Here is a 12,911-nt window from a genome sequence, read left to right on the forward strand (position 1 = left end):
TATTATTCTACCATATCATAGACATTCATCCACTGTCTTCCAAGTGCATCAAGGTCACCGATGATCGACCCTTAAGGGGATGAAGAAACCAACAGCACCACAAGCTCTGCCAAAATTCTGCTTCACCTCATTTACAGAAGCTCCTCGTTGTTCTAGAACTTAGTGGTCATTTTGTTTTCTGATTTTCTCGTTCATTTCTGCGAGCTCCTTTATTGGGCTCGTGGCTTTGGTATTTTTTTATTGATGGTAGTGCGGGTCCTCATGGACAATAGGTCGATCAGATGCTACATTCTTCCTGTTTCCGGTGATACTTTTGTACTTCACCATGTTCGAGTTTAGAATGTTCTTGTACCACTTTTGCTGTCCTCCATGATTAAGTTGTAAATTCTTCAATTGAGAGTATATCGTTTGCTTTGGAAACAATGCGAGGAACATGGCCGCCCCATTGATATTGATGTTAATTTATTATTGTACCTGGTATTGGCTAACATATTGTCCCTGTGCTTGAGATCTTAAATGCAGAAATATTGGAGCACTACAACACTTATTCGGTCCCGAGTAGATTCGAAGCCCAACCCTGTGGCATAAAATCTACGACTAGAGACTCCGAGTCTGTTGCAGGCTTCCAGACTACGAGGACATTACATGCACAAAGTTAGTTGAAACGTTACCGACTTTAAGTGTATTGTTGCGCTTCCCCTGAGCGCATACATTAATTTTCTGGTTCGTTTTGTTTGTGTTCTTATGGGTACAGGCAGCACAATTCGTGCAGGGCGTCGTAGTAGAAGATCTGGTCTGACTACAAGTTCTTATAGACCAGCATCATTCTGAACATGTGGGTACAGTATAACGATGACTAGGATGGTAGGGGTCAGTACCAAGGTTTGAATTCATATCGATGGCAAGTTTATCTTCCAAATCTGACAAAACAGACATAATTCAATAAATTTCAGCCAACCTCTGTGATAAAGCTGGTTGGCCATTGTTCATCTGTTCGATTCAGACTAGTCAGAGGGGTCAGTTGTGTCGTTTGCTTCCAACAAGTTAAAGCTCTTCTGGAGGACAAAATTTCGGCATCCCGTCGTCTATCATAATCTATAGCATCATCATTTTAATTTCCCCTTGTTCAGCTCCTGCCAGGTCGGGGTGTTGATGGCACTTCTCCACCGTTGCCTCTCCTTACACCACTCCTCTTCAGTTATTGTATTCCAGTCCAGTATACTTTTCCTTATACTATTCTCGACAGAATCCATCCATCTTGCTCTGGTCCTCTCTCCTGCCCTCTTTCCTTCTATTTTAGCCTCCAAGATTTGTTTTAGTATCCTTCCCTCCTCCTTCCTCATAACATGCTCAAACCACCTCAATTTATTCTTCTCCATCCTATCACTCATTATCTACCCCCCATCTCTTTTCTGACCTCAACATTTCTTACTCTGTCTCTCTTTTTGTCTTCCCTACCATACTCCTCAGGAACTTTATCTCACTGGCCTGAATTTTACTCTCATTTGTTGCATACTTCGGAACGGTGGAGACAACGGAAGAGGCAGCCTAGTACGCGGGCAATAGTATGAGTACACTATTTCATCAGCAGTGTTTGATTCCCATGTTAGAGGTTGTCTGTTCCCCGTGTAGGGGCGGCCTGAATAATTGCTGGAGGTAGCTCCAAAATGCCTTTGGAAATGGCGACCCCACCGTAACAATAACCTAAAATGAATGGTGCCTCGGAAAATCTATAGCATAGGAAAGGATATTAAAGAAATAACATTATTTATTATTATAAATTAGGCTACTTTATATTTTTTTAAAATTATATTCCAACCATATTGATTCCCACATTCAACGCTGTTATAAGAGACTTATCATACAACGAGTCAACATTGGGAACACAGTCTTCGAAGATATATTGTTCATGCCTACGCTCTACAAACAAATAAATGAACAAACACAAAATATATAATAAATGAATAATGGGACTATCCCTATTTTTATCTGTTCGTAACTCATCTTCTGAAGCCATTTTCAACATACCATGACCAATTTTGGACAGTTTAGGAAATGGAACAAATCGCTTTCTGTAACTGAAATGCATTGGTTTTTATCTCCAGAATCAGAGAACTCAGTAGTAAATATTGTTCTTTCGTAACTTTAAATACAAATGTCCACATTGACAGCTTAGTCTTAAAGAGGGTTTTCCAAGAACAGCAAGTGAACGTTTCGGATTTCAAATACTCACTTCCACTTGCTGCATAAATTTTAAGTTCGTTCACAACAACATAGCTCACAGCAGCAGATGCCCTTCATAACACCGAAAATTAATTTTAACTAGAGAATTTGAATTTCTTAGACTAACGAGTTAGACGTTAGATTTTCACGAGTAATAACTGGCCGCCAACATGGTCCTCCCACGTGAATCAGTAAAGGAAATTGGATCGAGAATAATTTGGAAGGATTTCTACGTTGTGACTCGTTTTCAAAGTGTTGTCAGCACAGATTAGGAACTTTGAGGTAGTTCAAACACTAGACGTCAAACGCAGAGAAGTTATACAACTAGATATACAACTGTATGAGGTAGCTTGTGTCCCCCAGTATATGTTGAGATAAGGTTTCATTAATTTTGTAATTATTATAGCTCCCCATACGCTAGTTTTTTAGATTATCTTGTTTGTGAGCGTTGTCAGGAGGGAACTGTAGATTAAAGAGATGTGAAATGAGAGAAGCAGGACAGAGAGGAGAATCGCAATTCGTCATTTCTCTCTCTGATAAAAGAAAATCATCAGTTCTCATATGGACTAATTACGAATCCATGGGAGAACTGTGCTCTGCGTGGCCGGTGGTAACGTGTGTTGTAGAAACCAGAGCTTGTATGGATTTCTCTGACCTTGAACTACCCCTACAGTGTCGAGATAGACACGACATGCGCAGTGATAAGATATACTCTGTGATAACCACCGCCGGCTTCTGGCTAGCAAATGAGACAAACACCCCCAGACTTTTACAATTCTTCACTGATTAAAGAGTTCAAGTTCCTCAAATACACCCTTAAAACCGTGCACTAATATACGGTTTTAACGTTCACAAATGGACCCTGAGTCTTGAGTTGTTGCTAACTCCTATTAGGGGATAGGAAGTACTTCGATCGTTAGCATCGTGCACGTATAAATGGTACAGACCATGAAAGCCCTTCGAGGAGAGTAAGGTAAAGGTTTTCACTCTTTGTAACCTCCGCACTAAGAGGAATAGAGTGGTTATCTCTGTGCTCGGTGCCAGTCGGAGTGGCTCAGAGGCAGAAGCGCTGGCTTTCTGAGTGCAATTTGGAACATTCGATTCCACAGCAGTCCATTTTTATTTAAACATGTTCAAGCACGCCAGACTCGTGTCGGTATATTTATGGGTATATCAAAAACTCTTCATGGAGAAAAAATTGTCATATCGGCGTCTCCGAAAATCATAGAAGTAGTTATTGGGCCATAAAGCCAATAATATCTGGTTGGCCTGGAGGTCTAGAGGTAGTGAGCCTGCCCCTTTCGGGAGACCACAGGTTCGATTCATGTGCAGGTCAGGGATTTTGACCTCGATCTGAAGGCTGGTTCGAGGTCCAGTTATCCTGCGTGAGGACGATTGAGAAGCTGCCTGACAATGAGATACTGGTCCCCGTCTAGAAAGCCAAGCATAACGACCGAAAGGATTTGTCATGCTGACCATGCGTCGCCTCGTACAGTAATGTGCAGGCCTTTGGGCTGAGCAGCGGTTTCTTGTTAGGCAAAGTCCCACCAGAGCTGTAGCGCCATGGGGTTTTGTCTTGTTATAATGTCTGTAGAATACTCGAGTCTTGGATTAGATAGGTCCCTGATGTTTGAAATTAAGGTTCTAACCTAGCGTTTTCCTGAATTCTTTGCAAGCCTGTGGAAGTAGGGGCGGTCAGAAAGCAAAGTAGGATGCACGATGTAATTGATAGGATTCTAACTTCATGTAACCTACCTGTACAGTTTTCGAGTTTCATCCATTAGCACGTCAAGACGATTTATATCTTTGTTTTTTCTTGCTATTTGTTTTACGTCGCACCGACACAGATAGGAATTATGGCAGCGATGGGATAGGAAAGGCCTAGGAGTGGGAAGGAACCGGCTGTGGCCTTAATTTAGGTACAGTCCCAGCATTTGCCTGGTGTGAAAATGGGAAACCACGGAAAATCATCTTCAGGGCTGCCGACAGTGGGGCTCGAACCCACTATCTCCCGGATGCAAGCTCACAGCTGCTGGCCCCTAACCGCACGGCCAACTCGCCCGGTTGATTTATATCTATCAGCAAATGTAGTAAGTAAGGAATGAGGTTTTAGCATCAATTTGTTAAACTAGTTAGATTAATTCCTCTGTCTATAAAATTTTCCTTACTTTCACCCTTCCTTTCCATCCTTCCTCCTTTCTTTCTTTCTTCCTTTCTTTCCTTATTTCTTTCTTTCTTTCTTTCTTTCTTTCTTTCTTTCTTTCTTTCTTTCTTTAATTTTTGAATAGCAACCTGATATTTCATTTTTTTTATACCGCCTAGAACAAATAATAGCCTATATCGGGTTCAGTTTGATTTTTGTCTGTTTGTATCTTTGTCGGGAGAACGAATAGGTGGTTATTCATAAAAACATGTTTAATTTTAGGATAAGGATGAATAGGATCTTAGCTACGAGGGCTGTAAATAAAGTACTGGCAATGTTAATAGAACGCAATATTTAATGAACTAACAAGCACAGTTGGATTACATTCCTTCAATATAGTCACCCGAAAAGTCTATTCCCTTTTGCCAAATGTCGGGAAGCCGGAGAGGAGCGTTGACACGGCGTTCTCTGTTGACGGAGCGCACTACTGCACGGAGTATTCTACAGATGCCACGTCAGAAAATCGGCGGCCTCGGAGAGGTTCCGTCAACTTCGGACAGAAGGAGTCGTGTCTGGTGGGTACGGACGGTGTTCCAAGACCTCTATATGACACCGTTGTGATAAGAGCTAGACAAATTTTGATTCCATTTACTTGTGCCAGGCTCCCCACTTTTATCCATCCTATCCGACTTTCCTTGGTCAACTCTTGTTATTTTCCGACCCCGACGCTATTAGGTTTCCGAGACCTAGGGAGTCTTTCATTTTGACGCTCTTCGTGGCTCTGGCCTTTCTTTGGCAGATACCTTCACTTTTCGAAGTGTCGGATCCCTTCCATTTTTCTCTCTGATTAGTGTTATATACAGGATGGTTGCCTAGTTGTACTTCCTCTTAAAACAATAATCACTACTACCACCTGACGGTTTGTCTCTCAGGCACAGCGTGCGTAAGAATAAAACCCTCGTAGTCGTATGTCAAAATCAACATAAGCTTCATCCGAATGGGTTCCTGTCAATGGGTGGCCGTCCTGGGTGATGCCATTCATTCGATTGACGATTTAATTTAGGCTCGAAGACTCGTGCCCACATCTTATCAATGGCGACATTACGCTGCAGAAATGAGTCTCTTTCGTTACGGTATCTGTCCAGGTGGATGCCAGCCAGTGCATACCGGTGCTCAAGCTGATCTTAAGCCATGTGAAGATTTAGCAACACCGCCTCGCAAACGTCATTTGAATTCGCCCGCGAAGCGATCTGATTGGCTAAGTTCAACAGCTGATAAAATAATAACGGCGCGAGATATCGAATTATTTTTTCATATTATTTATGAGGATACGCAACCCTCTAACGCTCATATACTCGTTCACGTTGTTTTCGACCACTCTGTATATACATAGATGTACGCCGCTTCATTGTTGAACGTTACATCTGCTCTTGGGATGACGGAGTGGCTACAAGTTTCTGAGATATGTAAATCGAATCCCGATACTAATAGTGACTGTAGTACGTGAGATTATCACACTGACTAAAGGAGAGTACTGAGATAGTCCCAGACTAATTCTTCAATTATTAAACCCGAATAACTACAAGCACACAACAGACCTAACAACAACAACAGCATTAAAATTACAATTTGCATTACCCTGGGTGCAGGAATTAATTTTCGTAAATGCTCATACATTTTCTTGCTTTCTATTCTTTCTTTCTTTCTTTCTTTCTTTCAATTTTGGACGGACGTGATTATATTAATTGCACGTACATTCTTTTGAAATTAAAGATAAATAGTATAGGCAAATGTAGTTCCCCCAAGCTGTAACCTCAAAACTAACGCAACCCGCCGTGACGTCCTGCTAGTAGAGTTGCATACAGTGTGTATGTCACGGCGCAACGTGCTCTATTCTCTATTCAAGCGACAGCGTCTACGTCTGATGGAAAAGTCCATGAATAATTAAAAAAGAGGTAAATGAACTCCGTGAACACTTCCTAAATCAATAATACTCAAATATATTGAAAATTACTGAAAACAACGCGAGAGGAAATTTTGCGTATGCTGTGATATGCATTCATTCTCACTACATAGCTGCTGTCTGACTGAGCCATGAGAAAGAGATTAATATTCCCCTATGAGTTTTCATGAAATGTAATTAAGCGGGCAATTACATTTTTTCAAGCTCTATATGCATACACAAAATAATATCTGGAGGAAAGTAATATTTATGACAATATTTTCCCACCTATTATATCATGAAGATCATAATAATGATGGCGATTGTTGTTTTAAGAAACCTAATATCCAGGTCATTGCCCCTCTCGCACTCATTAATACATGTTCCTAATACCTAAAGCAACCATGATATTTGATATATGATATGAGAGATAAGATAATTTACCACTAGATCATCAGACAATTCGTTACTTAGAGGACTAGGTTTTTAGACGAAATTAACTTGAATTTTGACGCCCTGAAATTAGTGTTGGGAAAAATCGTAAACAGTACACACATATTGACTTCAACACATGAACTATACATAGTAATAGTTTCATTTCGGAAGCGTTAAGTTCTTGTCTAGAAAGTGCTCTAGAGTGCCATTAATATGCACCTGCAGCATCGGCTAGCACTGGCCGCATCCTTAATGCTGCTACTTAGCGCCACCCATAACAGTATTTTACTATCAATAGGCCTATCCATAAAGGAGTTAGACATCAGCGAAAGCTGCATTTTTCTTTAGACTTCAGGCTATGCTGATAGAAAAATGAAGAACTACTACATCCTTCAATATTGTGTGTAGGCATTCTATATCCTACATACCGATCATCTAATTATTTAGATGTTGGTGTGGAAATGATCTCGACGTTGTAATAACATTTTTCGACTCATTTGTTTTAAGAAAATAACCATTACGGTGCACATTGATTTGAACTTTCCTTGACTCCATGAGTAGGGACCGTCAAATTTCACGATTCGTGAAAGTCGCGAAATTTTCAAAAGCGTGAAATATGATGGGATAAAGGCATATAAGACACGTGTTACGAATTTAAATATAATTTGACACACAAATTTTGACATTTCGGCTCCATATACGAATTTTTATATTTACTCGCAAAATTGGTCGCAACTAGAGAGATAATCGTGCATTAAACGGTTATCCGACTTTTATTACTTTTTTTTCAAAGCGTGGGCGCGTAACATTGTTGGTGAAGATACGAAGATATACAGAAATACGGGAATGTGCATATGTTTGCTTCTATTCTGTGATTCGTATGTGAAGTTCGTATCCTACCGACCAAGGCGCGGGCGCTGAACACATCGTCGTTAGTTTGTTCATTCTGTGATTCTCACTCGAAACATTGCGTCATGACGTGGCTTGTCTTCAAGTGCTCATCAACCATTTGCACGTTCTCGTTCAGTTCAATTCTGTTTGAACACCGGCAAGGATAAGTATGCACGCACGCAAGTTTATTGGATAGTTCACCATGCCACTGAAAATGAGCTTATCATCTAATTATTTAGCTAACGGTGTGGAAATGACCTCAACGTTGTACCAAAATTTTCCGACTCCTTTGGTTTAAGAAAATAACCATCACCATGCACATTGACTTGAACGTTCATTGACGCCATTGTCGAATAATTTGTCTTTTCTACTCATGAATGTTCATACTCAAGAAATTTAATTACCTACCCAAGTACTTTCCCTCGCTACTCGAAATTGTTTCCCATATTTATAATCAAGAATTCAGCACGATTTCATTAAAGAAATTCGAATGACCCTATCCATGAGCATAAAAACGATCAAATCGACGGCTTACTTGTAAAACCTCGTATGTCCCGATGCTCCTTTTACGCATTATCTTCCTTAAGGCTGGCCACGCCTCCCGGCCACATATGGATATGCAGTCCATCAGAACAATTTTCATTGTGTTCAATTTCCTATGCTGATGTGTAAAGGAAAATGGACCTTACCATACCGAATAGTAGGGATGTTGTCTGCATCACGTATTTACGCACTCCTACAGTATAATGCATTAAAGGTTCAATTTCCTTTACACAACAGCATAGTAAAATGAACACAACGAAAATTGTTCTGATGGGCTGTATATCAATATGTGGCTGGGAGGCGTGACCAATCTTAAGGAAAACAATGGGTAGAAAGAACATTGCCAGATACGAGGTTTTAAAAGTAAGCTGTCGAAATGCTAAATATCTGCTTATTTTCAGGTTAACAAAGAGGTGCAGATACTTAACGCACATTTGTTCTGGTTTGTTCCAGGAGCCCTGGCGTACGCAGAGCTGGGGACAATGAACACAAGCTCGGGAGCGGAATACGCTTACTTCATGGATGCGTTCGGTTGTGTGCCGGCCTTCCTCTTCTCCTGGGTATCCACGCTAGTCCTCAAGCCGTCTCAGATGGCTATCATCTGCCTGAGTTTTGCCCAGTACGCTGTTGAAGCATTTGTGTCAGAGTGTGAACCGCCTGGCACTGTGGTCAAGATGGTGGCCGTGCTCGCCATAGGTAAGTCAGTACACAGTTTACTATTCCTGAACAGAGACGTCTTATTTTACGCTTATCACTGGGCGAGTTGGCCGTGCGCGTAGAGGCGCGCGGCGTGAGCTTGCATCCGTGAGATAGTAGGTTCGAATCCCACTATCGGCAGCCCTGAAGATGGTTTTCCGTGGTTTCCCATTTTCACACCAGGCAAATGCTGGGGCTGTACCTTAATTAAGGCCACGGCCGCTTCCTTCCAACTCCTAGGCCTTTCCCATCCCATCGTCGCCATAAGACCTATCTGTGTCGGTGCGACGTAAAACCCCTAGCAAAAAAATATAGCTTTACGCTTATCCCACCGGTTAAATGTCACACTTTTCTCTCATCTTATTAACAGTGAGGCCGTGAAAGTTTTGAAGTCGGTTGAATAATAATAATAATAATAATAATAATAATAATAATAATAATGCAGCCTACCATCGTCAAAGGGTCTGCCGTTCAAGAGCTATACCAGGCTTGTAATAGACACACGATTTTTTTTCTAATTATATTAAGTGCGGCAAAATTTGGCAATTTTAGAAACTTCTTACACCATGTAACTTCTGCCCTGATTGTCGTAAGTCTGCCGCAGTGGTGCCGTTATGTCGTAAGTGACGTTCTTCATTTTAGTACACACATCATGGGCCAGAGTTTACATTCATAAGTCGACATGAAGCGAATTAAGTAAATCTAAAAATTTTAGCCTCCCCCTCCCCAATTCCCCGCATAAATTTGTCAGTAAGTGTTCTAGTACCGGCGCACACGAACTACGCAACTTTTACCTGCTCAACAGCCGAACTCCACAACTTGCCCAAAACTGCCCTTACCACCCGTACACAAACCCCACAACTTGCAGCAGACCTGTGATTCTCTCTTAGCCACTCCCCGCAACACATCAGCAAACCATATTATAATAACGAGCTTCAATTGAAAGTACTGTTATTCAGAAGATATTTCACCATTTTGCCATTACACAATTTTCTTCTGGATGTCGTTCTTTGATTTTCTTGTCAGTTTTTGGTACGAATGTAAGAGTCTCTTTGTACACGCATGCACAGAAATGGTGTCCCAACATAAACAATCAACACTGCTACACTCCAGAACTGAAAAGGAGGGGAGGGAGTTAAGGAGTAGTGTTGAAGGCTACTCCAGTAAGAGAAAGAGGGGAAGAGATTGAACGTGTATAATAGTACTGAAGGCACAGTGTGTGTATCGCTATACATTCACCACTGTGCCCATTTCAATCACATCAAAGTCTTGTAGTGGGATGGATTCCTGCAACATAGTATTAATTGAGGAGGTGAGAGGATACCATACTTTGTTTATATCGGGACACCATTTTTGTGCACGCGTGTACTCTTCTCAAGATGGATTATTAGTGTGATTTCCCACGCGCCTAGACAAAACCTGGTCACTCCCCGGTGTTAAAAGTTTGGCATTACAGTTATACTTTTTCGAGCATCTCCAACCCTGATCACCAGTAGATTTCACTTTACAATAATGTCTGAATGTAAAGTTTTTATAAAGTAGGAGTATCTGACCCTTTTCACTATGCATTACTTGTACACTGTTCTCCATTTTCATTATCACTATCCTAAACGTCTAACAGCACTTTTCAGTAGCTTACTTTCTTGGTGCTAGATTCACCACTACCATGCTCTTCTCTGCCTACAAGCTAGTCGGATGGACCCGTTTTCCTACCTGAGGGGCAAGTTACGGAATTCGCGTAGTGTGGTTAGTGGACACTTCCTCGACCTTTTCTGAATTGCGCAGTTATTGTCCGTCTTGTAGTATAACCGTTATGGTACCATCATCTCAGTCTCAGAGAGTCTCTCAAAGTGCATTCGCACTGCCGGTGGCTCCAAGTAGCCTACGCAGTGGCCTCAATGGTAGGCAGTGGCCATGCGTCTTGATGGGTGTACTATTTGCCAACTGAGGAGCCCAACTTAGCACTCTGGGGCGATACGCTGGCAACCAGGAATGAGTTAGCTGGAAAATTTATAATGTCCAGTAACGGACCATTTATATTGGTATTATAAATTAACTCATTGGGGACAAATATTTCAGGTTCCCTGTGGGAATCAACATCTATATCATACCATTTATTATCACTAATTGCATACCGAAAGCCTTGATTAAATTCCAAACCTCTCCGCGGTGTTAAATGGAGTGAAGCTGTTGATGGAGATCCATCTGTCGGATTGAGACGTTAAGCCTAGAGAAGACACCTTGGTGTTATACGACAGCAGTAAGGTTTCACCCTCTCCCTACCTCATCATTATCATCATCATCCGACATCAAGACTTACACCAGGTGAGCCGAGCATGTCCTCGGGCACTCCCATCACTAAAGCCTCACGATAAATAAATAAATAAATAAATAAATAAATAAATAAATAAATAAATAAATAAATAAATAAATAAATAACCGTACGATTCAAATCATGAAGCCTGATTTTGTAGACATTGTCGCGTCCACCCAATATAGATTAATTTGTGAATCTCCACGTTTTGACTAACTGATAAGCTGAAAGCTGAAAGTGATTGGCTTCTAAACAAACCGTGTATCGTATGTATCGTGGCAATGAGCGATTTCGTACTGCTGATATAGCTCCTGTATTCACACATTTGACTCTGTAGCGTTTAAATGCCAGTTCATGTCCACTAACAGAAGAGAAGTTTCCGGACAACTCAATTACGGGGCTTCAGAGCAGCGGAATTACCAAGTTGACAGCTCACTTGAAGTTGTTAGTCGCATGGACACCCGTCAGAAATTATTTCCGTTTTACGTGGACTGTTCACGGGATGATAATATGGACTAACAGAAGTTCCGAGACACTTTATGGATTACAATAGCCAGTTAAAGAAACGCGATGATGTAATTTCCACTGATCTTTGAGAGAATAGTAGTCCCGTTCACACTTTTCTCATCATGGAGTATTTTCGTCATAAGAGCGGTGTGCTCAGTAGTAGATAGGTTGAAACGCAATGAACATTGACTGGTAATACAGTAGTAAATTCTCTTATACATAAAAAATTCAGTGTTCAACTCAGTCGCAAGACTGATCTAAAGCACCAAAAATTAAATTTCTTAAGCTGTGACACTTTAAATATCGGTATGTATAAACTTTACTGTTACTATATGGAACAATTTTATCTCTATTTAACGTTATTTTTTGTTTCTACAATTTGCTTTACGTCGCACCGACACAGATACTGTAGGTCTTATGGCGACGATCTATTTCACATTATAACATATTGTATGTTTCATTAATGTACTTACCAGTATTATACTGTTATTTCGATACTCGCTTTTAAGTAGCAGTATGCTTTGTCACATAGTACACTATCAACAATAAAGACTATCTCCCTCTTCCGCCACTTTTCCCACACTATTTGTGGGATCATGGGTTTGATCTGTCTCGAAAATGTTTACAAGGCCCTTTTTTACGGCCGAATGCCTTTCCTGACGCCAACCCTATGAGAAGGAAAGTGTTAGCTATTGTATATTTCTATGGTGGTGGGCAGTGTTGTGTGATGTGGGTGTATGAGGACATGTGTATAGGGACAAACACACAGACCCTGAGTTAGAGAAACTAACCAGATGCGGCTAAACTACACACTCGAACGGAAGTCGAAAGCGGGGCCCTCCAAACCGAAGATCTAGACACTGCCCAAGGAGTGTATCAAGTTCCTAACAGAAGCATCGATTACTTGTGATCAAGAAACACGTAAAAAGATTGAAAGGTAGGGTGGTAAAAATACTATGTATAGTATACAGTATACACTTGTTGAAAAATTAATTAATTAATTTATATTTATTTATTTATTTATTTATTTATTATTTATTTATTTATTTATTTATTTATTTATTTACTTATTTTACCCAGTCGATAACCAAATTCACGCTAATTAAAAGCTCTTAATTAAGTGTTCAGCGACAGTGTGACGAAGCACTATCGATGCAGGAAGTCAGCTGGAGCTCGCCGGCGGGCTGATGAATTGAAGTGCGTTGTAGAAATTGTGT

At 40.8% G+C, this 12,911-nt stretch overlaps 1 protein-coding gene across 1 annotated transcript in view; it reads left to right on the forward strand.

Annotated features, from left to right (window-relative positions):
* Positions 1-12,911, forward strand: part of sbm (sobremesa) — a 336,672-nt gene that overhangs the window by 149,248 nt on the left and 174,513 nt on the right. Inside the window, exon 4 of the mRNA XM_067148406.2 lies at positions 8,631-8,873. Within this exon, the coding sequence (XP_067004507.1) occupies positions 8,631-8,873 (243 nt within the window). The remainder of the gene's footprint in view (positions 1-8,630; positions 8,874-12,911) is intronic.

Source organism: Anabrus simplex, chromosome 1 (genome assembly GCF_040414725.1).
Source record: "Anabrus simplex isolate iqAnaSimp1 chromosome 1, ASM4041472v1, whole genome shotgun sequence".
Classification (NCBI taxonomy): Eukaryota; Metazoa; Arthropoda; class Insecta; order Orthoptera; family Tettigoniidae; genus Anabrus; species Anabrus simplex.